Raw genomic sequence first — 27403 nt, 5'->3', positions numbered from 1 at the left:
TTTACTAAGAAGAAAGTATTTCAACTCCATCCAGGTTGTAAAGTCTCCATCTTTTTTATGGCTGAATAGTATTCCCTGGTGTACATATACCACAGTTTGTTTTAGTTGCTAAAGGCATTCGATGCTTTGAATAGCCTCTATCAAAACATTCCATCTTCAATTTAAAAGGGGCTCTGTATTTCCTATATAATCATTGAGTACAGTGCTCTTTAGAATTCCAGGAAGAAAAAAGCCTATAAGGTTTTATTCCTTGGGACACTAATGGTTGACTGAGTTGTTGATTCAGTGATTGAATGACTCATTTCACAAATATCACTTGAGCACTTGCTATATGTCTGGTACTCTGCTAGGTATGTGGCATGCAATGATGACTAAGTTCTTGTCCTTAGGGGTTTGCCACTATCAATTATTCCTTCATTCATTAAATATTTATTGACCCCCCCTCATGTGCCAAATGATGTACAAGGTGCTGTGAATGCAGCAATGATCAAGATAGAAATTCCCAGTAACAAAGAACATGGTTATGATAAAAGTGAGAGTACACAGTTATGAAATGCATGGTGATGGGTATTATGATAGATCGAGGTTAATAAAAAGGCAGGGCCAGGTAGTAAATAGTTTGGCTTTTGCAGGTCACATAAGATCTTTCTCTCTCTTATCAATAATCCTTTGAACATATAAGCCATGCTTAGCTGGTTTTGGTCCACAGGGTATGGTTTGTGGACCCTTATAATAAATGAATCTATAGGATTCCCTGGATGGAAGGAGTGGAGGGGCTTTGGGAAGCTCTAATGGGGGGCTGAGGTGGATGGGGGGAGGGAGATGGAATTGCCAATCATAGAGCAGGGAGCAGTTTTACCACAGCACTACAGCAGCTTTGCGTATGTGATGCCTGACTACCTGCACTTCCCAAACACCTTGTCCTCACTCCCTCGCGATCTCCAGTCCAGCTGTTGGAGCATCTCCACCAGGAGGTACCAGCCAAGCCCAAAGCACTAATTACACAGCCTGAGCATCCCCCCACCAGCCATTCAGTGTATCATGGTCCTGGCGCTCAGGATGGGCTCCTCAGCACTTTCCTACCCCAGCACGCTTCAGGACAATTTGGTGTTAGTTGCTCATTCCTACAAATGTTGTGTTCCTTTAATGAAACCAGTCTCTCAAGGATGCAAATAATTGATTCCTGGTAGAGGACAAAACCTGCATTTTCTGTTGTTTAGTTGCAGTTGTTGGTTTTGAGGTAATTGTTTTCTCTTTTTTGATTCAGAGCTGAGACAGAGAAGCCCCATATTTCCATATTTTACATATGAGTTTTATTACTCTTCCCTTTTAATTAAACAGATCTGCTTTAGATTACCATAGCAACAGCCATGGACTTTTCACTCCCCCAGATGTGTTCTGAGCAGATCAGAGACTCCCAAGTCTGGAATTGAGAAAGGTCAAGGTGCTTCTATTCCACCTTCAGAGGGAGCTGCACAGCTGTTCACCCGTTCTCTCCTTAATATGACCCAGAGAGAGCCATTTCATAATCCCCTTCTGGAATAAGCTGCACATCTAATCCACATTATATTGTATTATTAAAATGATACTCCTTTAGTAGACTTTATGCTTCTCTGGGCCGAAGCTGGGGGTTGGCTCCCATCTAGCTCCGAGCCTAGTACTCAGCAGAAGTGCTCAGCACCCTGTTCCCTGGGTAGAGTGCAGTGGTATCAGCTCACAGCCTCAAACTCCTGAGCTCAAGCCATCCTCCTGCCTTAGCCTCCTAAGTAGCTGGGACTGGCATGTACCACCATGCCCAGCTAATTTTCTATTTTTTTTATAGAGACAGGGCCTTGCTCAGCTTCCTTTATAATTCTTTCAAAGCAAAACATGATTGCTAACGCGTAACTGTGTTTCAAAATGCTGCCTTTTCTGTGGGTATGGAATTCATCCACATTTTCATGAGTTAAGATTTTTAAGTGATCTGTTTCACAATCTTTAATTTCCTTAGAAATTGGTAGGGAAAAAAAGAAAGTCACAGGAACATAACTTAGTGGACCCAAAGGATGAGTTAAACTAATTCCAATGATAACAGAAGTCTTTAACAAGCAAATTTTCCACCATGATGGATGCCTGAATGAATTTAACCATATAGAAAGCAAAACAACAACAACAACAACAAAAAGCTTTGTGTGTATTCAAATACATCTTCCATTACATATGTTGTCCAACAAACGTCTGACATTACTTTACAGCAGTAATGAAATAGCCATGTGAACACTGGGTGCATTTAACAAGATCTGGCCACAGATATCTCATGGCTTGGCTGCTGCAATTCTCCATGCGCCCCTTTACCCCTTTGAAAAGAAGAACTTAAGGAAGGATTTTAAAAGGAATTTGTCTGATTTCTCTAAAATATGGAAAGATTCTTCTTATCTAGCCCCACCACTGCAACTTAATCCACAGGCACGATTCTTTTCCCATATTATCTTTTGCCTGGCTAATGTATTTGCTTCTTTTCATAAATACCCTACTTTTTACTGGACATTAATCTAACCACTTAGGCATGATTAGCAAGCGAAGGGCCTTACTTATTAAAAACAGTTAATTTTCCATCCTCAAAAAAAGAAAATTGAGACATTTGAATTCCCAAATATGCTCATTTATCACCACCCCCCCAACAAGGCACCCAGGAGTTCTCCACGTAGGACATGAATAATTTTTATAAAAATGCAGTTGCTGTGTCATACAGCCACACTGTTTTATAAAACAAAGCAAATGATTACCATCAATTACAATAACCTCACCAGACAAGACTGCAATTAATCTACAGCTCTTCAGATAACGACTGTTGTACTGTGCCAAGGAAAATGCTTGGCATTAATTGACTTATCACGATCAGCAATGATAGATGGGGCAGATGGCAATGTGATTATTCACTGTCAACAAAATAAACACATGCTTTGTCGCTAAAAATGTCTACTTGGGTCCTCTCAAAGGATAGCCAAAGATGGCTTTGAAGGGAGCACAACATAAAAATAATCTATGGTGCGAGATATATTTGCTTTTACCGAGGCTAACCCTCTGTGGAAATGGATTGGAGGAAATTTCTATAAGGAAATCATAGATTGTGTAGAATTTCTGCATCAGAAGGCACACTGAAGCTAACAGTCCCCCTGACCTCTCACTCACTGGGATGTGAGTTGCTTTTATCAAGTCACCAAATTCTGCTCAATGTTTAATAATTCCAACAATGGTAACTCACTATTTTAAGAGGCAAACTCATTTTATCCATGGATAGCTCTCATCATTAGAACATATATTTAACATATATTTCTTTCTTATTTTTATTGTTGGGGATTCATGGAGGGTACAAAGAACCAGGTTACATTGATTACACTTAACTGAATTATTTGTGTTGCTTCCACCCATTGGCCCTGTATCCCTTCCCTCATGCCACACAGAAGATACCAAACTCTCTTGCCCTCTAGAACCCTTTAAATAATTATCTCAGGGGCCAACTACCCGTCCAATTACTTTCCACATAATACTGGTCTGGAGCCTCCAAACTTCCAGTCTCTTGCACCTAAACCCATACCAGTTTGTCTACAGGTCACTCATATTGAGAGGCTTGGATAGATCTGAGATATAACTGATGTACTCAACCCAGGGCAGGGTATAATTGTATTTGTGCTGAAGCTAATGCTCAAAGCTGCCTTGGAATGGGTGTGTGTGTGTGTGTGTGTGTGTGTGTGTGTGTGTGTCCTGCTTGGAAAGCTGTTCTCCAAGACCCACCAGTCTAGATAGCATGCCAGCTTGGCCATTTCCAGAGGACAATTACAAACAGGTGCTCCCTCCCCATTTCTTGGTGCAGTATGGTTTTGTTGATTAAGTCCTCTTTGTTTAGAAAATTGGGATACTTTAGGAAGACTTTGGCTTGAAGAAGGAAAGTTTTATAATTGCTCATACCTAGACCTCCACACCCTGAGACTCTGATTCAGTTGGTTTGAGCAAGGACTTAGGTGTAAATGTGTTGATGATGCTCCCTAGCTATTTATGACTTGCTGTGCTGTTCAAATGCTCTCTTCACTGAGTGCTTTTTACATTAAGAACACTTAATAATATATTATTGGGGAATGTTTCACATACCTAATCATCAGATCTCCTAGTAACTTTTAAAATGATGATTCTTTGAAGCACCTGATATCTGTGGGCTGGGGTAGGTCTGGGAAGATTAATACACTAGGAGATCAAATTATTATGTTTCCCATAAGGATTCTAGAAATTCATTTACTCCAAAGTTATAGAGTTCATGTTCACATTACAAAGGATCCTTATCATAAGGTGAAGAAGCAAGTAACACAAAAGAATTCTACAATGTAAAGATTTTAGCCTGGTAAGTATATTTTTTCACTCATTCATTTAACAAGTATTTCTACTCTGAAGCTGCATTGTGATAGGTAATGGAATATGACAGTCCAGTGGGGGAGGAGGAAATAACAGCAAACAAAATAAATGAGCAAGTAAGTCAACAGATGAAATAATTACAAATCTTAAAATAAGTACATTTTTAAAAGAAAGAGTTCATCTAATTTTGAATATTCTCTAATTCAGAAGGGCAGTGCCCAGTTACTTTTGAATTGTGAGTTTTTGCCCTGCATTCATCGTATTTCTTGCTAATCTCTGCTTCAGAATATGCAACTCTTGGAAGCATTCCTTACAGGGCCTTTGTCAGACATCCCTAATCAATCCTAGAGTTCCCCCCCCTCCCCCCACAGATCCAGGAGGGAGACTCACAGGACCCCTAAACCTCACTGTCTGTGAGCCATTACTAGTAGATCACAGATTAAATGCTGAAATCTACATGCAACTTCCCTAATACTGCCCTGATATGCATCCTGGGACCTTTGCTCAGGCTATTTCTCATTTCCTCCTTTATCTTCATTGTCTGTCAATCATTGAGTACTTCCAGTGTTGCTTACATCGGAATCCAACTTAATTTTTAAAATAACCTTGAGAGGTATCTAAACTGTATCTTACGAAGATCAAGTAATATCCCAAGATCACATAGTATTATCAAAGCAGAAGCTACAAACTCAGATTCTTTGACTCCAAAGCTAATGGTCTTAAAATTATTCTTCATTGCTTCTCTTCCCAGCCCAGTTCAAAGGCCACCTCCTCTGTGAAGCTTCTCTTGACCCCTTCAAGCAAAATTTACCACATCTTCCTTTGAGTTTGCCAGGGCCTTTGTACATCTCCATTATAGCGTGACATTATATTTTAATGATTTGAATATAGCACTCTTTGAACTTCTCTGTGGTAAAAGCTTTTTTTTTTTTTTTTTTTTCTTCTTTTTTAGAAAAAAATCTCTGTGTCTCTAGTAACTAGCTAAGTGCCTAGGCAGGCTCTTAATGATGCATTTTTGAAAACACATTAAAACCTGGCCACTGGATTTGTTAAAGTCGTGGGTCTATTTCCCACTGTATGGCCTTAACATATTAAAAATAAGGTCAGATTTAAACATGATCTTGATTTTAAAAAATAAAAAGACCATATGCACTAAGTACATACTTCTGTAATTTCAAAGCCTACAGGCATCAATTATTGAGGACTCTTAAGCAGAAACGTGGTTATGGGGTATTTAGTATATAAGGATCTCGTTCCCTAGTTGATAAATACCCTCAAGTGAAATGAAGGTAAAATGGGTCAAACGAACCACACCCTGCTTGCCAGTGTCACACCACAGATGACAGCTGTTTAAACTGTAGCTCTCATCCTATAATTGAAACTGTAGTTGGGCTGACTACGGTGGCCTGAGTTCTGTCTGGGTTGATGGTGGCACACGGTGACATTTCCATTCTGCAGAAACTCAGGCAAACTATTTAGCTGCTTGACATTTCACAGTACGTTACATGTTTTTGTGCCAATAAGACCCATTCTGCTAGAAGGAAAATTATAAAATCTCTGCTATTATATTTGATCTATGAGAGGCTGATCACCCCCATAGGTATAAGTAAAGATGTACACGGAAGGCGAGGATCTGGGGTTGAAATAATGCTCTGGAGATATCACAGGGCACCAATCTCAAGATGGCTGCACTAAAGTCTTAAGAAGAAATAGCCAGTTTCATTTTAGCCTTCCCTGCTGAATACTGAAGCTTATTACCAACTTCCATGCCAACTTGCAAGAGACAGATGGAGAAAGTGGGCTCGGACCTTCCCATTTCACAGATTCAAGAGAATCTTTCCATCTGTTATCCCATCTTGGATATAAACAAGCACCGAATCTTATAAGCTCTGGCATTTCACCTTAGTACTTCAACAAAGCCACATACCTCCCCAGAGAAGGCCTGTCCGTTGAGGAGGTGCTCTGACCCTTGGCTGTCCTCACTCCCGAAGTGTAGCCGTATCTCCTCCAGCCGGTGGCTGTATGTCATGGGCCCTCCCGATATGTTGACCAAGTGCTCCTTGTCCAGGCGCAGGGATACATGTCTTCCAGTGTTGTACATGGTCCCACTGACCTGCAAGGCAACAGTAGCCATTGAAGTGACGCTTTCCCCTTCCATTTTACCCCCGACCCAGCATGGTGCATACAACGAGTTCTGCTTCCCCTTCATGGGAAGATACTAGGCTAAGTCCACACATGGAGTCAGTACTGGCAGCCTCCCTAGAGGGCATTCCTGGTACTGGCTTCCATGGTATTTTCTCCAAGATATAAAACCACATTATCATTTAGGAATTTGAGGTAGGAACTCAGAGGCTTTTCACCAACTGGGACCAGTATTTTGCATGTTGCAACTTACACAAAGATAACTCATCCCTCTTACCATAAGTATTTGGAATATAGAGAGACAGTAAAATTTCCACATCTCAGGTGTGAGAATTAGAGAAAGCAGTAGGGGTAAGATGCTAAGAAGGACAAATGAGACAAGGTGGCCAAACTGCGTGACCAGGAGCAGACCCTAGAGGGAAATGGATGGCCTGTGCTGGGCAGCCCAAGCATCTAGTTGGGTGTGTTTTGGTTAGGTCCTTCTCAGGCTCTAATTAGACATCTGAGCCTTCCTCACAGCTCACGGCTTCAGGACTAAGCTAAAGAGATTCACGCAAGCCTCCAATGTTATAGACTCCCAGACTTACTGCTCATTCCTAATCTCCTCCTGCCTCAGCTCCTCTGAACTGCTAATCTTTTTTTTTTTTTGTATAGCAGGCCCTAGCCAGATTTGAACTCACCATCCCCGGTGCATGGGGCTGGTGCTCTAACCATTGACCAACGGGTACCCAGCCGAACTGCTAATCTTATTACTTGATGTTATTTTTCCTGCCTTCTTTTCTTGTTAGACTTGATATTCACCTTCATCTTCCTGACTATGACCTTGCACCTCTCAATGACTGTCCTAGAACACTTGTTCCCACCTGGGACTCTACTTCCTTCTTCTCCTGGACTTAGTTCTGGGAGCAGGATCTGGAGCTTAAGGGAATCTTTGAATGAGTCTGCATAGAATGCTTTTGCATTCCTGGCTGCTGAACTTGGATTTTCTTCCTCCTTATTCTGACTCCCCTTGCCCCAGTCTTCTGCCCCAGGGATTCCTTCTGAGCCTCATGGAACTTTTGATACCTTTATCAGACCTGGTTTTCATTCATTTTATCCATAGCACTAGGTTTTACCAGACCCTCCACCTTTCTGACACCAATGTCAAGAATGATCAGTTAGTTTAGTTCTGGGAGTTCTCACCAGGGCATAGATAGTAATAGTAAAGCACACCAACTATTCCAGTGACTCATGTTTTTCTGCCACCTTGATATAGGGTAGAGACCACGTGACTGACTGGTGGTGGCATGGGCTGTGAGAAGTCATGGAAAATTTCACTTTCTGGCTAAAATAATAAGTTCTGCAGACTGTCTCTTCCTCTGCTATATCAACCAAAGGCACTGTGTGGAAATGTAGATATGGTACAGCTGCTAGATGAAGCCCCTGTCATCTTTGGTCCCTAGGGCTTATGTGTAGTTGACAAAAATGGCCAGAATTCTTCCCCTCCTTTTAAATGCAACTTTGAAGTTCTTCTCATCCACATGGGGGTCTATTCCTCCACCCCTCGAGTCTGGGATGGCTTTGTCACTTACTTTGGCCAATAGCACGGATGGATACAACACTCCAGTCCTCAGAGTAGACCATGGTGCTTTGCACGCTTCCTCCTTGTCCTTGGAACATTGAGATTACCAGGCGGATAAGCCTGTGCTGGCTGCTGGAGGATGAGACCACAGTGAAGACAGCCATCCCAGGAGGGGCCACCTTACACTGGCCACTTTATGGCTGATCCAGCAGAGGACTGGCCCAGCCAGGTTCACCTTAGCCTGGACCAGACCAGACCAGAAGAACTGCCTGCTGATCCATTAACCTGTTATCTGTTCTTTCTTATGAATCTAGAACTATCAACCGAAACTCTGGACAGAAGCTCTGAATAGTCTCTGTTGAGTGCCTGAACTGCAAGGTCATATATGGCCCAGATCATCATCCTGTTAAGCATTGGAGAGTCAGATCAGAGAGAGAGAAGAATAAGGGAGATGTGTCAATAGCAACAGAGGACAGCAAACCTGGGTGGGGGGGGCAGGAAGGAGAGAGAAAAAGAGAGAGAGAGGGAGGGAGGAAGGGAGAGAGAGAGGGAGGATGGAAGGGAGAGAGAGAGGATAACTATTGGAGCTTCAGATATCTTTGCATCTCCTAGTTTTAGTTCCTTCCAGAGTCCTGAGCTGTATTTATTTCTCAAATGCTTTACACCTTATCAAAAATTTTTTTATCCTTCAAGTTATGTATTTCTTATAATGGAATGGTTCCTGTCAAAGAATCCACTCCTGTTCTCCAGCCTCAAATAAATATATATTTAGTCAGTACTAGATTATCAGAACTTATCATTTTCTTCTTGTCTAAATTCATAAATTTCTTTGCATTGCAATGGTTCAAGATATATTTGTGTTTGACATTACTTTCACCTTTAAATAAAATCTATTCTCTTAATGAAGATGATACACTGTATTATATATTGTTCAAAAGACACAGAGAAGCTCAATTCCTTAATTAACTGGTAATTGCCACTACTATTTTGGCATATATAGTTTTCATGCTCATAACTATAGAAACGGTCATATTTCTATGAGGTCTTAATATAGGTGTGTAAATACATAACAAATGTTTTTCATACACATATACGTGTCTATGACTTTATGTAAGTTATTTTCACTAAAGAAGTGGTAAAGAAAAAGCTGGATAGATGGGTTCCCCACAAAATAAATGAATGTCAGAAAAGAAATCGTCTCAAAGCTTGCCTTTCTTGGCTGTCATGACATGAAAGGGAACAATTTCTACATCATATGGTTATGCATGATGAAAAATGGATTCTTTTGGACGACTGCAAATGCATGGCACAATGGTTGGATGAAGACAAAGTGCTAAAGCACACTCCGAAACTGAATGTTCATCAAGAAAAGCTAATGATGTCCGTTAGGTGGTCCAGCACTAGTATTATCTACTACAGCTTTATAAAACCTGGTCAGTTGGTTACAGGGGATGTCTGCTGCCACCAGCTGAACTACATGATGAGGATGCTGGTCACTGGTCAATAGGGATAGGCCAATCCTCTTGAAATGCAATGCCGTTGCACAAACAATGCTGCTCAAACACAGAAGCTGGACTTGCAAACTCTCTGTCATCCACTGTGTTCATCAGACCTTGCACCAACTGACTCCCACTTCTTCCAGCTTTTGGAACCCTCTTGCAAGAAAAAATATTCGGTTCTTAACAACCTATGAGATCTGCCTTTCCCCATTTCATCTCCATTTGCTCTTTGGACTTCTTTGCTGCTGGCATAAACAAGTTACTGTTAAGATTGCAAAACTGAGTCAGTAGTTGGGCTCCTACTTTAATTAATTGTACTGATTCTTGAGATGTAATAAACTAAATGTTTGATTTGAAATAGGACATTTCCTATTTAATGACCTAATCTTTTCAAATGACAGAAGGACAGAACTGTGGGATTCAATCCAGTAACATTGATGGCCATCTATGACATGCAAGGCAGTGCAAAAGGACTTGCTCTGAATCTCAGAGTGCTTGTGTCCTGTATTATTGGGTCTGTATCTTGGGCTTCTCTCCACCTTTAGAAATCCTTTCATCTATGTTTGTCTGAGATCACCAAGAAAATTGCTGCTGAGGGAAGCAAGGCAGGGACTATGTCCTTTGCTTGCCTGCATTTCCTGATCCTTGAAAAACCCAGTGGCCCACAGCGGGAGGAAGAATATAGGGTACTGGATTCAAAAGATTCCTGGTCTGCCTCTTGTTAGCCCTGTGACCTTGGGTAGTTTCATTAATTTCTTAAAGCATCATTTTGCTTCACTATAAAATAGAGATGATAAAATTTCCCCTATGCAAATGAGAAACAAAAAAACCTATAAGGCATAGAGAAAACAAATAGCAACATGACAGAGGTAAATCTCTTATCAGTCATTAGTTTATATGTAAATGAACTCCACTGTACATGTGGGAGCTAAAAGAGTAGAATGGTGATTACCAGGGATGGCAGGGAGGGAGGAACGGAATGTTAGAATTTACTGAGTATCAAGTTTCAGTTTTGTAAGATGAAAAGCCTTCTAGAGATGGATGATAGTGATGGTTGTATAACAGTCTGAATGGACTGAATACCACAGAACTGTAGACTTAAAAATGATTACGATGGTAAATTTCATGTTCTATGTATTTGACTACAATACAAAGAATTAGAAAAAAACTTCCCTCATGAGGTTGTTGTGAGAATCAGCTCCATAAGACACGTGATGGCCTCACATTTCCATTGACTGCCTTCCCTTACTTTTGGCTGTCACTGCACTGCACAGGGAGCTGAGACAGTGTTGAAAGATTCTCATTGATCTTCCTTCCTCACTTCCCAGAGCCCAGTGGAATGTAACGCTGTTTGCTAGGCATCCCAGTGAGCTGACTTCTACACGGTGATGACTCCCACTTTGGACGTTAAAGCGCTAGATGTGAGGTGCATCCAAGATTATTCTAAAGCCTGAAAAGCAAACCCCAGACTAGGAGAAGCAGGACAGACACACTGCACCTTCCAGTCCTTCCCCATCCACTTCTAGCCCCCCTCTGCACACGTGGCTCCACCTTCACTCATGGATTCATTTAACCAATTACTCAGAAAATACTCAATGCACCTGACTGTATGCTAGGAGGTAGGGATGGAATGGGGAGCAAAACCAGGCCCCCTCCCTGCCCTCGTGGAGTTCATGTTTCATTAGGGGAGACACAAGTGGGGGCCCACAGTTACGGGGAATCCATAGCTTCCATCCTTTCCCCCGGTGTCCTTATGATCAGATTCAACATGCCCTTATCCTCACCCTTCTCCTAGACACTGAAATAACATTAATTTGTATTAATCAAAAGAAAGCTGTGTAGCCTGGGTATGGTTTGTTGCACTTTAATTTAAAAATAAAGACTTGACAACGTTATGTATGATATCTAATGGTACATCTGCACTATAGTAATTAACACTGCAGCAATGTCATTCTATCTGTAATGCTAATTACTGTGTTTCCAGTGAACTACTTCAGTGCACAGGATGTTGGAAAAAGTTGGGTTATGCAGACCAAGAAACAGGGCTGAATGGAGAAGCTGAAGCTGCAGGCGACACCCAGATTATCCCTGGCTTCCCCACTGTTCTCCTTTTTTGTTTTATATTAATTCACTACAAAATGAGGGCATGGATGTGTGTGATGCCCAGTTCACCAGGGAGGGAAGTAAGGGCTGGCGGGGAGTTGGTGATGGTTCAGGAACTTATCCAGAATCACACGGCAGCAGGTGGCAAACCCAGGTTTTCTGATTCCAAGACTAATGATCTCGATGTGAGCAAATGCAAGTTTCTTAGCTCATTTCAGCTGAGAAATATGCTGGGGATTTTCATTGCTTCTCCAGTGTGTAGTTGTAATTTTTAGACAGCTCCAGAGGCAGTGGGGTTCTTTTGCAGGAAAAAAGAAGATGGGAATTGAACATAAGGCTGCTGGAGTTCATACCAAGAGGGGGGCGTAGAGAAATCTGAAGTTCAGGGACATGCCTCAGTTTCCTCATCTGCAGACATTTATACTGGTTTGAGAATGGTTGGAGCTACATGAATACAGGGGAGGTCATAGATGATTCACATGCCCCATGCACATTACATGGGGATATGTCTGTTAAGATTGTATGTCCATCAACATTATCTTGATAATTCGAGACTGTCTAAAAGCATTATGTTCTTTTATAATGCAAAACAATTACCCCCAGTGTATTCATTTTGGTAAAAATAAATGTCCTTATATAGCAAACATAGAGCTTTGCAGTGCTCTAAGATTTGCCAGGGCCTCTTATTTATGGGCTCGACTTCCCTTTCATTCTGGCGATGCTACTGCAGCAGAGGGAAATAAATGTGGTCAGTGCGTTTTAAGGTAAGGAGAAATTTCATTCTTTAAAGGTTGGCGATGATCCTGTTCATGACAGTGGTTTGAATCTCTACTCCGTGCCCGTGGGGGTGCTGAATTCTGAACTTGAACTTCCTCTGTTAATCCTCATAATTTTTCTCTTTCCAAACTCAGCACCAAACAGGGTATGGTTCTTAGAGCCCTCTCATTTGCTTCTTCTTGGCTGGGAAGGTATTAGGTGAAACCCACATGTGGAGTGAAGGCTTTCCACGGGGCACACCTATCTTCCTGGCTTCTGTGGCATTTTCCTGCCTAGAGGCAAACAGCCCCCAGTGGCGGAGCCAGGACCTAACCTCAGCCATCTCTGACCTGTGCTTTTAATCGCAGGAACTTATGAGATCACACAGCTGATTACTTACAATGTTTTCTTCAAAAGGCAAGTTGATAGCATAGGGGTCTCACAAGAGTTTGGGGTTGAGGTTGTTTGGAATTTCTCTAGTCAGGGTTCCCTAGAGAAATAGAACCCATAGGATGCGTGTATTTATATATATGTATATATGTATGGACACTGAGAAATCGGCTCATGTGATTTTGGAGGCTGGCAAGTTCAAATTTGCAGGGTGGGCTGGAGACCCTGAGAGAAGCGGATACTGCAGCTGGCACCTGAAGGTGGCCGGCCCCAGAGTTCTTTCTTGTTCAGGGGACATCAGCCTTTTTGTTCTTTCCAAGTCCTCAAATGAGGGGAGGTGCCCCATGCACATTACAGGGGGTGATCTGCTTTACTCAGACCCACTGCTTTAAAAGTTTACCTCATCCAAAAACACTGTCACAGAAACATCCAGAATAATGGTTGACCAAATATTTGGGCACCATGGCCCAGCCAAATGAACACATAAAATTAACCTCCACACTTCTTTTCAAGTCCCACTTGTTTATTTACAACATCTGTTCCACTAGCTCTTAACCCGAGAGTTGTGCTGAGATCACATATAATACGATAAGTAATATAAATATAAAAGTACATGTAGTCTATGTAAGTACATGTGTAGACAATGCACACACACGTTTACATATAATTACACATATACATATATGATATATATCATATATATTTTATATTTTCCATATCACATAATTTAAAAAGTCAACTATGTAAAAACTGTTCTCCAAACCCCAAATCTATGGAAGGGGAGCCAGTTTGAAATCAGGTACATCTGAACGCTATAACAGTTAATTGTAAAGAAACACCTTAACTTGTCAAAAGCCATCTGCATAACAATGCAAGTTATATTTGAGTGCAGATGGGTCTTCAGAGACCATTTTGATATAAAATTCCTTTTTGTGTTGGGTCTTAGGTGTTGCATAACTTCATAATTCCAGATGTTAAAACAAAGAGGCATGACTTTTTCAAAAAGATGTGGTTCAGAAAATATACATGCCAAAGATCTTTTGGCTTAATGGAGCTAGCGCTGGTAGGGTTGATGTTTGTTGCAGGAAGCTAAGCTAGGGTAAACCTTACCTTTAGAAATTCCAAAAGATTCAATACGTAGTTACTTGCTTGATGTAACACAAAGATTACGTGATGTTTCTGTTATATTGTCTCTCAAGGCAGTCTGATCCAAACCTCCTCTCATAGAGTGAAAAATAATTCCATACAGCTTGAATGGAAGCGTAACCCTGCAAACGGAGGGGCTGAGGGGAAATGGGACTGTCATTGTGTAGAAGGAAGACCTGGCCGTCTGATCCACATGGGGCTGCCCACAATCTCAGTGTGGTCAGCTAGGAAAGGGGAAAGGAGGACATCGACACATGTGGAGGACCGACTATGTGTCAGACGTTGTGCCACTTTTTAGATTAGGAAATCAGGGAAAGACAGGCTAAGGAATCTACCCGAAGATTGCCAGAGGAATGATCAAGAACACTTTCTGATCAAAAGCTCATGGTCTTCGTGGGGTTTCAGGGAGCGACTTCAAAGCCTTCATTTCCCAGAAACCTTTCAGATTTACAGGAGTGGTGGCATCCTTGCCTTCAGGATACAGTCTTATTCAGCAGAGTTTTACCACGACTGTGAAAACACATTACTATAAACGCATGGGGTGGATCCTGTCCCACGACATCCACAAGGACCACCCGGCTACGGTGTATTCTGTGCCACGTACTTAGCACCTTTCCATACAGCACCTCGTTTAGTCCTTACACTGTCCAGGTGAGAAAGGCATTATTATCTATATTCTACAGATGAGGAAATGGCTCCTCGAAGGGGTTAAATGATTTCACCTAAAACTCCAGAGTCAGAATCCCAGCCCAGGCCTGTCTGATTGCAAATTCTATAGCTCTTGAAAGTGAAGATGTCAGAAATTGGCAGGAAGAGTGTTTGTTGGGGAAACCATGTTTATAAAAAGCTTATGGGTTTAGCAATCAACTCTTTTTTTTTTTTGGCCGGGCCAGGTTTGAACCTGCCACCTCTGGTATATGGGGCCTATGCCCCACTCCTTTGAGTCACAGGTGCTGCCCCGTGATCAACTCTTAATTAATTTATGGAGTCTGCATGGATGTGCCAGATTGGGTTTAATTTGGCCAAATCTAGTCTGGACACTCTTGGGGAGTTTCTAGACCCACAGATGCTGGGGCAATTGTAGTCCCTGCTTACTGAGAGTAGAGAGACGGAATTGTCTCTCCTAGTGTTTGCAGAGCAGCTGAGTGCCTGAGCCCATACTGTTGAAAGCCTGTTCAGTGCCAGGAAGTTTTAGTGGAGAAAGTTCCCCAGTCACATGATAAATGAGATGCCCATTCTTCGCAAGTGAGGTGTCCTATTCCACTTCTCTGCCCACTCTGCTGAGGTGTGTAACAGTTCTTCTTTGCAATGTAATTAGTGAGCCTAAGAGATTTGAACACAGCTTAGTCTGATTTCCTGCACAGTAGCTTGAGCTATCGAAGGGCTGATCTGTAAAGACCAAACACAAAAAGCCACTGTGTGCTACTTGCTCACATGTGTATTCTGGAGACATAATTGCAAGAAAAAAACCATGTGGCACAAAAAAAAATGGAGTTGAATCACCGGCTCCACTGAAGCGTAGGGTACACATGGATGGGCAAAGCCGGGGGTGTGTGGATTCTAGAGCTTCAGAGATAACTAAGCCCAACTTCTCATTCAATAAATCAGGAGAGTGAGACAGGTTGAGTGAGTTGTCCAAGATCATACAAGTGACAGACCCAAGACTAGAAATCCTGCCTCTGTTCCTTGCTCTGTACTGCACACTTCTCTTCCTTCTATCTACTGTTTTTCCTTTAAATTTATGCAGAGAATACATAAGGATCCTGACCCAGAGTTAGAAATATACATCCTGAGCATGTGTATACATGAATATTATAAACTATAGAAAAATACAAAACAACTCAACATGGCGTCTGCACCAGCCGCTTCCGGGATGCCCTGCGTCTGGACAGCAAGCTCTTCTCAGTGTTTCTCCAGATGTTTTACACTATGTAGGCTTCATAGTAATGATTAGAAGTGGAAAAGATTAGATGTTTAGATGAGAGAATGGAAGGTAAAGGGTGTGAAGCTTTACAAATAAGCTTTTATTCCTTTTTTTTTTTTTTCCTGGCAACACAGCTTTGAAAGAAAGCAGAAGAGAAATATTTGGAACCTGTGGGTTGGGACTGTCAGGAAGGAAGTGACTGAGCTGTGGATACAGAAGAAAGTGGGACCAGACTGGAGTGATTTGAGTTACCACTGATGGAGTTGGGCGGGAGAGAGCTGATGAGCTTCCAGGATCTCATCCATCACTCTTTTTTTTTTTTTTTTTTTTTTTGTAGAGACAGAGTCTCACTGTACCGCCCTCCGGTAGAGTGCCGTGGCGTCACACGGCTCACAGCAACCTCTAACTCTTGGGCTTCCGCGATTCTCTTGCCTCAGCCTCCCGAGCAGCTGGGACTACAGGCGCCCGCCACAACGCCCGGCGATTTTTTGGTTGCAGTTTGGCCGGGGCTGGGTTTGAACCCGCCACCCTCGGCATATGGGGCCGGCGCCCTACTCACTGAGCCACAGGCGCCGCCCCTGGAGGGAGGGTAGAGGATTTTTCCTTCCCAATGCTGAGTTTATGCCACCCTTTCTCTTTCCCATCCGAGTCAGTCTGCTTTTTCTCTGTGAAAAGACAAGGATTTGGGAATCAACACTGAAAACCCAGATGAAATGATCCCTGACCAGATGAAACTGCTCATCATTATAGTCATCCTATTATTAAAACACTGAACATGTTTATGACAATATTGACTCTAGCAAATAATTTGCTAACCCCACAGGGGTTCTTGGTGGCACCATTACAGCAAAGCATCTCTTGAACTCCATTGGTGCTTGTGGTAATGACAGGAAAAATGGAAATAGGTGTGAAAGATGTTGCCTGGTTCACCACGGTGTGGGCTAAGTGAAGAGAAAGTTTTCCATCTTCTCCACTTTCCTCATGGAGACCTCGGTGGCTGGCATCAGATTGAATGTACTCTTGCCACACGTGGTTGTTGGCACTAAAGTCCTTCCCTGTGCCTTCCCCTGCCCAGTCCCTGACAGGAAGGCAGACCTCCGACAGTAGTGTCTGCTATGAGCTTTCCCAGGTCGTCCTACTAGACAGGTTCTGTGTGAGTCCCATGCACTTCTTTGCTACTGAGCCACCAGGGCAAACCAATGATTTTATTACTTTAATACTGTGTTTTAATAACATTCGAGTAAAATTTAAATTTGATAGTTTGTCTTCTGTGTTTGCTTAGATGCATTATGAACTTTTAAAATCTCGACACAAAACCTTTAAGGTAGCCGTGGTCTTTTCACTTGCCAGATGAGATAACTGGTATTCAGGGGGTGATTGGACTTGCCCAGGGCCACATGGCCAGTGGGGTCAAGAACCAGAGTTTGGACATGAGAGAGACCATCGGATCATAAAGTCAGTCTCCTGCAGCTCCACGGTGCTGCTTCTCCTAACAAACAGGCCTGGTCTGCGCGAATACAGTTCAGTCTGGGTTCCTGGCTCCGTTCTCCAATTTCCTTATCTGGACTAAAACTCTGCTTTAAACCTCAGCTCACTGAGTGTGTTGAAAGCACACAGAGTTCTTGTCAGCTCCTTATTGTTGGCTGCCTGTATTCAGTTGTTTTGACACCTTAGGAAGTGGCTGGAGTCCTGTGTCAACTGGACAGAGCAACTGGAACCAGGATGGGACCAGCGGACTGGCCGGCAGTTGCTTCCAATGGGAATGTCTGTTCCTCTCCTTCTTTCAGGGGCTGGGAGCCCACCTCCCTCAGCCTACCTATTCTGTCCAAATCAAGATTGTGCTGAGAATGCTCCTTTGCAATGTGTGTGTATTTTTAAAATATATTTTAATATGTCAAACATTTATTTAGCATTAATTTTATGTATTTCATATAATATATATTTCATAGATATTTAATACATTTATATAATACACATTTCATATATTAAAAAAATTCTGGGGCGGCGCCTGTGGCTCAGTCAGTAAGGCGCCGGCCCCATATACCGAGGGTGACGGGTTCAAACCCGGCCCCGGCCAAACTGCAACCAAAAAATAGCTGGGCGTTGTGGCGGGCGCCTGTAATCCCAGCTACTCGGGAGGCTGAGGCAAGAGAATCGCTTAAGCCCAGGAGTTGGAGGTTGCTGTGAGCTGTGTGAGGCCACGGCACTCTATCGAGGGCCGTAAAGTGAGACCCTGTCTCTACAAAAAAAAAAAAAAAAAAAAAAAAAAAAAAAAAAATTCTGAGAGGATAAAATAGGTATGATTGGATTTACTTTTTTGATTCCTGCCATATCTGAATAGCAGAACAATGCTTGTTTTTATTCATTTTATGAAAATGGACAAGATTGTGCTTTGAGCATCATGTGAGTGCTTGGCCTAAGCCCCACTCTGCCCTGCACTCCCACCAGGCTGACTCAGTAAGTCTGAGCTGGGACTCAGAAATCTGCTGTCTTCCTCTTTCAAGCTTCCCTTGATGTTCATTTGAACTGACTCTGACAAATCTTTGATCTGGGGGGCAGGAGAATGGTGATCTCGAGTAATTTTTTTTTTTTTTTTGGTTTTTGGCCGGGGCTGGGTTTGAACCCACCACCTTCCGGCATATGGGACCGGCGCCCTACTCCTTGAGCCACAGGCGCCACCCTCGAGTAATTTTCTTTATCCTTTTTTCATCCTCCCTTCACATCTTCAGGAATTGCTTTGATAATTATGAAGATATACTAAAGCTCTTTCCAAATATATATAGTGGGCTATATACATTTATTCATCTATGGGCCACCATTTTTTCCTTAAGCTATGAAAATTCAAGGTTAGGCTGCTTTAATTAACATACTAAAACTCGACTTAGAAAGGTTATTTCTAGTTTAATGTCATTTAATTCAATCCCTGATTCTCAGGGCTTTAGGCAAATAACTCCCGATATGCAGGTATTTCATCTCCAAAGCGGGAAATGCCTTTCAAGTGGAGCCTGTGGGACACGTGGGCGCACGGGCACTGGCAGGGTGCAGAGATCGCCTTCCTAACATTCCCTGTGTGGGTGGTGCTGCCCCACTGGTCGGATGGTAGAATCCTTGATGACAGTTTTTCAAAGAAATTAGAAATAGTAAACGTTTGGGGGATGTGTATACAGTAAGTCCCTCTGCTCATTCATCATTTCATCGTATACAAGTTAATTATTTAACGTTTCTCTCCCACAGTGACCCTGTCCCTGTGGACTCTGGCTCACCGCGAGTGGCCACGCTGTAGGACACAGTCAGATGCCCCAGTAGTCAGCAGGTGATGTAAAGGAGCGAGACAGGCCAGGTGTGTGACAGCAGGGAGTGGAGGGCACTGTGGGGGTGTTGGGGAGCACCATCCCTCACCTACTGATGGCTCTAGAATGGTGTACAGAGCACAGGGGTGCCACTGGGGAGGGAAAGGAGGGACAAAGATGCAACACTCGTTTTCCACTTTGTGTCCTTTTGCATTGATCAATATTAAAGTAAATAGAGTGGGGAGGGATGGGATTGGTGTGCTTTCACCTGATGGGCACAATGGAGGGGGGTATAGCACAGTGCCTGGGTGAAGAAGGGATCAACTACAACTTAAACTTTCCCTAACAAATGCAAACAATGTAACCTAATCACTCTTCCCTTTATATTACTCTGAAATAAAAAAAAAGTAAACACAATGGTTTTTAAAATGAAATCAGAAATTCCGTAGACCAGTGGTTCTCAACCTTCCTAACGCCACGGCTCTTTAATACAGTTCCTATGGGTCGCGACCCACAGGTTGAGGACCGCGGCTGTAGACGATCACATCTGACTGTGTAACCTGGGCGGCTCTGTGACAGCCCCACAGCCACTGCCCATCAGAAACGGAAGGCAAGTTGCACCTGCAATTTAAAATCTTCTCGTCATCATATTAATAGCAAAATAAAACAGTAGAATGAACTTTGAGAACATATTTCATTTAACCCGATCTATCCCAAATATTATTTTAACATGTAATCGACATAAAAATTATGAGTGAGATGTTTTACAGTATTTCATAATAAGTCCTGGAAACTCAGTTTACGTTTTATACTCAAAGCACATCCCAATTTGAATTCAGCACCTTTCAAGGACTCAACAGCCACCTGTGATTAGTGGCTGTCACCTTGGATGGTGCAGCCCAGTCCGTCTTCCTTTCCAGCCTCTCCTTCTGCAGGCATGCAGAGCTATGGTAAGGAGTGGCTGGGTGAGCAGCTGCTCAGGATAGCAGACTCCAAGGAGCTTTCCACACTCTAGGAAAAAAACCGGGATAGAATGCCAATAATTTGTATCTCTTTCCTGCCCAATTAGACAGACAGCCCTCTGTCAGTTGAGGTTTTGTTTTGTGGGTGTTCACGTGTGTGATTCATACTGCGAGTCTTATTGGGCAACTATGCATGGCAACAGCCAAGTGACAGTCGCCTGGGTTGGCTGTTAGAATCCACTGATGGTGAAACTCTGTAATGCATGGCCTGTGCTATTTACTAGGAATACATAATGCGTCTCATTAACTAAATTATGGACTTCTTAATATTCCTCCTAAGAAGCTGGTTGAACCTGCAAATCACTAAATGAACTGAAAAGATAAATGACGTAAATGCGAGAAACATTTTGCTTGCAGCAGTATTTATTGGGGGATCATGGAGAAATTCCCAAGTGTTCCAATCCCGTTGCTGCTTCCTCTTGCTAAGATTATACAGCCCGTGTCCCGGCCTTGGAAATCAGTCATTTCTTCCGTATTCATCAATGCTCTTAGTCTAGTTTGTTAATGATCGTGCATTTGATATTTCACATACTGTCCAGTTCCCAGTACTTTGCATTTCTCAGTTCCTCTGCAAGTGGAATGAACGTTTCCTGTGCCCTGGAAGGAGGCTTAGGGTCTTAAGCTAATAAATAAATATCATTGAAAACCAAAATCCAAACAAGACTCCACCCCGATGCACTTGTTATCTGATTGGCCACTGCTGCCATTTACTACTGCAGCCCTTAACAAGTGAGGTGTGACCGTGCAAAAAGGCACCAATTTCTAGAAGCAGCAGGCATCCTTTCTAGAAACAAGCCACCAAGGAAATTGCATTTTCTAACTGGAGATCACATCTAGATATACTACCAGTGCTACTGCGTCAGTATCGCTACCGTCTATAGAGCTTTATGGGTCTGCCGCTGTGTGTGTATTAGCAACGGGATCCTTGCCACTACCCCAGGAAGCAGATATTTTTATTATCACCATTTGATGAAGAAACTGAGGCTCAGCGAGGGCAAATAGGTCACAGAGCTGTAAGTGTCAGAGACGATGTACATGAAAAAGCCCTCATGGACTGCCTGCTGACCTGTGATATTGGTGCCAAGAAAGAGAGATGACTTCTGTCCAGGGGCATCAGGGGCATTTCCCACAAGGTGGGCATTTGAAATGGGCCTTGGAGAATGGGTAGGATGTGGACGCCCAGCGATACTTAGAATAGGGAGTGACCTCAGCGAAGACCTGGGCATAGGAAAAATACAAGGAATTCAAAGGGAATGACAGTATCAAGGAGTTCCTGGAGTGACTGGAACATGGGCAGCCTGAGAGGGAGTCACGTACAATTATCTGGGACCGTGGGACCAGACACCTGCTCAGGGCATGACAGATTCTTTGCTAGTGCTTCACACAGCTCATCTTGTCCACTTTCCCCCAAAACCAGCGAGGTAGGAAACATTACTCTCTCTTTGTGTTACAAATAAGGAAAACCAGGCTTGGAGAGGTGAAATAACTTGCTTAGGTCAACAAGCTAGCAAGAAAGGGAGGGAGGATTTGAATGCATGTCTTTGAAGGCACTCTTTCCACTACAAAATGAGATAAATCATGTATAAAACTGACTCCTTGTCTAAGGAATACTGTCCTGCTTGTTTGCTCTGTTCTATGCTGATTTTCTAGATTTGCTACATTTCTGTATCAAGTGTGTCCCATCCATAAGGCTCGCCCCAACCCCCACCCCACTCCTGTCAACCTGCTTCTCTCTCATCTCCTGTCTGCGCTAATGGGAAGAAAATCTAAAAATCAACCATCAGGAAAGCTCAGTGACACAATAAAGCAGATAAGAGCGCCGACTAGAGTTTTACTTTAAGGGAGAGGTGATACCTACTGGCAATCACCAACATCTTGGAAATACGTGGCTCAGTTTTACGCAGCGGATACTCTATTTTATGGCTCAAATTACTCGTTACATCAGCCAATTTGCGTCTTTAATACAGTGAAATGCCTGCCGAGGGAAGATACAGTCTGTGTGCTGCAGGTGTGGGGAGTCTTTGCTGTTATCTAGCAATTCTAAAATCAGCTCTGTTGGGTATTCAGTAGGGGAGAGCAAATGGTATCCTTCAATCTTATCCATGACCAAAAGTATTGAGTGGCTCTGAAGTTCTTTGCACAATTGATCCAGCTGATAGTAGGAAAGCATGTTCACCAGATGAATTAGAGCCAATTAAATGCAATGCTGTGCTCCCATTCCCTAGACGCAGAAGACAATCATAAGCCCAGAGGATCAAAAAGAAATTACCCAATCCATTTTCAACACCCCTTCTGACCTACGTCCATCATTCTAGTTCATTGAAAAATCTCGCAGATTTCTACTCGATGAGGCGAGTTCATTATGCCTTTCTATTATATTATGCAATCCCCCTACCTCTTTTATTGTCAGTGAATTTAAAATGCTCGCAGCAAAATCTGTTTTTACCAGTTTACGCCAGTGTTTCTACCCAGGTACACATACTCTGCGGAAGAACCCTCCTTCCTCCTCCTTCACCTCTGACATAAACATTCAGCAATTTTTGAAAATCCTAAAACTCTTTATATTCCATCCTGTTCTGTCTCCACAGTCACTAACTTATCTTCTTCCATCCCCTCATCTTACACTGGTCCCTCCTCTCTGTCTTCCAGCCATAGCCCAATGTAAGCCGCTACTGTTACCATATTTCCTCAAATTTCAGCTGCCACAGATTGTAAAATGCACCCTGGTTTTATGTCCTACAGTGAAAAGAAAATAGCACCATAGACCAAATGATGACACACCATTGTTTGTAGGAGGAAAGAATGTTTAAACATAAAGAGAAAACGTGCATCTTAAAAATGAACAGTACATACTATCTCAATGAAACCCTCATCGTTGCCTCCCGAGTGCTCATGCCCACAATCTTGTGGTGGCACAACAGGCCTTTCACAATCGGCCTCAAGCTGCACTTTCTTTTACTCTGCCCAGAAAACCCCTTCTTATCCTTCAAGACCACCTCCTTGAATTACTCGAAAACCCCACAGTCTTGGTGACAATGCTTTCCTGAGCGTCACAGCATTCTGAGCTTTCTCAAGAGTAACAGTGCATAAACGTGGCTTTGTAATTATCTGACTTCATGTTGCTCCCCCCCTCCATGGACTGCAAAGAAAGCTCAGAGAACAGGCTGTATGTCTTGCTCACCTCAATATCCCTGGTCCCTGACCTTCTGCAGGTCCCCAGTTTGAATTGCTGAATGCAGTTAAGGGCCGCACGATGCGTGTAGAGTCTGGGCACAGTCGCTAGAGGGCAGTGTGGAACCATCCCTTTGCCAGTGGCTGAAGGACGTGGCCTTCTGTGGGCGAACTGGCCGGGAGCCTAGGCGGCTCTGTGGCTCCAAGAGCTCAGTACCATTCTGCAGAATCTACTTTCAGAAAGCTCCTTGAATCTCCGCATTACTTGCCAGCCTGCCCGCGAGGTGCTTTCGAGTGGCTGCCTCAGCACATTTCTTTATTAAGAGCCAAAAGCTCTTTCCAGCTTTCCACTCTCGGCGGAAGGGGACGGAGGCCACAGACAGGGAACCAAGTGTCTCCTTCACGTCCCCATTCTCATTACTAAGTAAGCCAGGCTCCCTGGGAAGAGCCTGCTGTATAATTGCTCCACTTTGAAGAACAACAGGTAGCAGCATCAATATTTGATTTTTAAAAGGTTGTGCGAACAGTTTTAAATACTAAAGATAAAGGCAAAGGCTCTGAGCATCTTTCATCTCAGCAGTTGAAGCATTTTAAAAGAAAAAGAGTGCTAATGAGCAGAATAAGACTGTTTGCCGATCAAATGGTATCTGGTTGCAATAAAGCAAAATCATTTGGGGGGGTCGGTGGGGGAGGGGTGGAAAGCAGTAACTGCGCCAGGGGAGGTTTTCTGTTCATTATCTCTGTAATGAGAGAAAAATAAAACGACTTTGCCAGAGTAACTTTCTTCCGTCTCATTGTGGGCTGTTTAGTCCCTCAACGAGTGGTCTGGGACAGGCTCTGAGAAACCTTATAAATTAACTATCCAACTTCCTGGCTAATGAGCCCAATATGTCAATTTCCAGTGATCAAAATGATGCAATTCAATAAAGCACCGTTCATTTTGTAAGGAAATATACTTTTAATAGGGAGAACTGCAGGGTCGCAGTCCTCCCGAGGTAATTATGGGCCAGAGGAATTAGAGGCGTGGAGCTATACTTACTGTCTGGAGATACCCTGTGGGATTTGTGTGGCAGATACTGTCTTTCAGGGACAATAAATCCTTTCATTATATTTCCATTACTGCATTAATGCAGCAGCGATCTCCGATTTACTTGTAATCAAGAAGGCTGGTTATTCCCTGAAACTTGGCATTTAATGCTAATGAGAGCTTGCAAGACAGCCAGCTGCGTGCTTGTGCGTGTGAGCTTGGGTGTAGAGACGATCTAGCAGGAACTGGAAGGACCCTGGGGTAGGGTGCAGAGGGCTGAGATGGCTCATGGCACACAGACAGCGGACGTCTGGAAAAGTCAGGAGTAGGTAATTGGAGAGTCAAAAGTGAATTACTGCTGCAAAGAGAAGCTGAGCTCTAGCTTCCCTAGAAGCATTTTAAAAGAAAATGCTAGCTAAGCAGTGCCAAGTGTGAAATCCAGCCTGAAATGGCAGGTGGTCCTTAAGGTGAGGCAAACAGGATGCGATTGAAAAAATGGGGGTGTCAGGCAGTAAAGGCTTCAGGACCCAGGGTCAGAAGCAAGACATAGTGCTGGGAACTCAGCAAGATTCAGGGTTGCCATGTGGTAGAGGAAGAATGGGGCACCGATGACAGGACCTTGGGCAGCCCAGTCCAATAGTCTCTTTTTACAAGGCTCCACCTCAAGATACTTCTTTTCACAGCAAGGATTCTCTTGTCAGGCTTGCTGGAAGTTCACGATTCTATAATCTGAACTCAGGAGTGATGAGGTACCTATTTAGTTTTAAAGATACAAACTGATGGAAATGAATTTCATGTCTTCACATGAGAGCTGATGAATCTCCTGTGTGCCACCTAACCACACTGGGAAGCTCTGGTCTGCAGGGAAAGATGGTTCCACTAGCATCTTTCAACTTTACTCCAGCGGAATGGCCAGGCAGCCGCAGCAGGAGAAGGGGCGACTCTGAGAGTCAGGTTCAAGTTCTGTCTCCCTGGTTTGGGGCTTACCTTCTCTGAGCTATGCTTTCCTTAACTGACATTTAATTTGCTGGGAAATCTGTTTTCAGAAATGTCGGGAGATAAATGAATATGATGAATGAATATGCTTATTTTTCATGTATTTCTCCAACACCAAAGGTAAGAAAGAATGTTTTAAACAGAATCAGGATTCTTTCCCTTGAAACAATTCTCGAATAGCCAAGACAGTACTCAGAAATAAAAACAAAACAGGAGGAATCACACTACCAGACCTCAGACTTTACTACAAATCGATAGTGATCAAAACAGCATGGTATTGGCACAAAAACAGAGAAGTAGATATCTGGAACAGAATAGAGAACCAAGAGATGAATCCAGCTACTTACCGCTATTTGATTTTTGACAAGCCAATTAAAAACATTCAGTGGGGAAAAGATTCCCTATTTAACAAATGGTGCTGGGTGAACTGGCTGGCAACCTGCAGAAGACTGAAATTGGACCCACACCTTTCACCATTAACTAAGATAGACTCTCATTGGATTAAAGATTTAAACTTAAGACATGAAACTATAAAAATACTAGAGGAGAATGCAGGGAAAACCCTTGAAGAAATTGGTCTGGGTGAGTATTTCATGAGGAGAACCCCCCGGGCAATTGAAGCAGCTTCAAAAATACACTACTGGGACTTGATCAAACTAAAAAGCTTCTGCACAGCTAAGAACACAGTAAGCAGAGCAAGCAGACAGCCCTCAGAATGGGAGAAGATATTTGCAGGGTATATCTCTGACAAAGGTTTAATAACCAGAATCCACAGAGAACTCAAACGCATCAGCAAGAAAAAAACAAGGGATCCCATCGCAGGCTGGGCAAGGGATTTGAAGAGAAACTTCTCTGAAGAAGACAGGCGCACGGCCTTCAGACATATGAAAAAATGCTCATCATCTTTAATCATCAGAGAAATGCAAATCAAAACTACTTTGAGATATCATCTAACTCCAATGAGACTAGCCTATATCACAAAATCTCAAGACCAGAGATGTTGGCGTGGATGCGGAGAAAAGGGAACACTTCTGCACTGCTGGTGGGAATGCAAATTAATTCATTCCTTTTGGAAAGATATATGGAGAACACTCAGAGATCTAAAAATAGATCTGCCATTCAATCCTGTAATTCCTCTGCTGGGCATATACCCAGAAGACCAAAAATCACAACATAACAAAGATATTTGTACCAGAATGTTTATTGCAGCCCAATTCATAATAGCTAAGTCATGGAAAAAGCCCAAGTGCCCATCGATCCACGAATGGATTAATAAATTGTGGTATATGTATACCATGGAATACTATGCAGCCTTAAAGAAAGATGGAGACTTTACCTCTTTCATGTTTACATGGATGGAGCTGGAACATATTCTTCTTAGTAAAGTATCCCAAGAATGGAAGAAAAAATACCCAATGTACACAGCCCTACTATGAAACTAATTTGGGACTCTCACATGAAAGCTATAACCCAGCTACAACTTAACAATAGGGGGAAGTGGGAAAGGGGGGGGTGGGTAGAGGGAGGGGAATCGGTGGGATCACACCTGTGGTGCATATTACAGGGGTATTTGCGAAACTTGGTAAATGTAGAATGTAAATGTTTTGGCACAGTAACTGAGATAACGCCGGAAAGGCTATGTTAACCACTGTGATAAAAATGTGTCAAATGGTTTATGAAGTGAGTGTATGATGCCCCATAATCATATCATTGTATACAGTTATGATTTAATAAAAAAAAAAAAAAAAACCAAAAAAAAGAAACAATTCTTATCTATAATAGACTTTACTTAGGAAAGTAAGATTGCTATTAATTCACGCAATTAGCAGTAAATTGGTGAAAAAAAGATTTTTTTTCCCCCCACGAATCCTATGGTTCAAAATGATAATGTATTGATTAGGAAATGTTTACTTAAGATGAGAAACGGATCGTGTGCTAAGTTCAACCCCCTGCCAGAGGTCCCCGATGGGCAATGACCAGCAATGCTCAC

At 42.8% G+C, this 27403-nt stretch overlaps 1 protein-coding gene across 1 annotated transcript in view; it reads right to left on the bottom strand.

Annotated features, from left to right (window-relative positions):
* CA10 (carbonic anhydrase 10) overlaps window positions 1-27403 on the bottom strand; it is a 524477-nt gene that overhangs the window by 96982 nt on the left and 400092 nt on the right. The window contains exon 4 of the mRNA XM_053570344.1: window positions 6314-6499. Within this exon, the coding sequence (XP_053426319.1) occupies window positions 6314-6499 (186 nt within the window). The remainder of the gene's footprint in view (window positions 1-6313; window positions 6500-27403) is intronic.

The sequence above is a fragment of the Nycticebus coucang genome, chromosome 18 (genome assembly GCF_027406575.1).
Source record: "Nycticebus coucang isolate mNycCou1 chromosome 18, mNycCou1.pri, whole genome shotgun sequence".
Taxonomy (NCBI): domain Eukaryota; kingdom Metazoa; phylum Chordata; class Mammalia; order Primates; family Lorisidae; genus Nycticebus; species Nycticebus coucang.
Note: the sequence above shows the minus strand (reverse complement) of the source record. Positions and strands in the feature narration are given on the sequence as shown.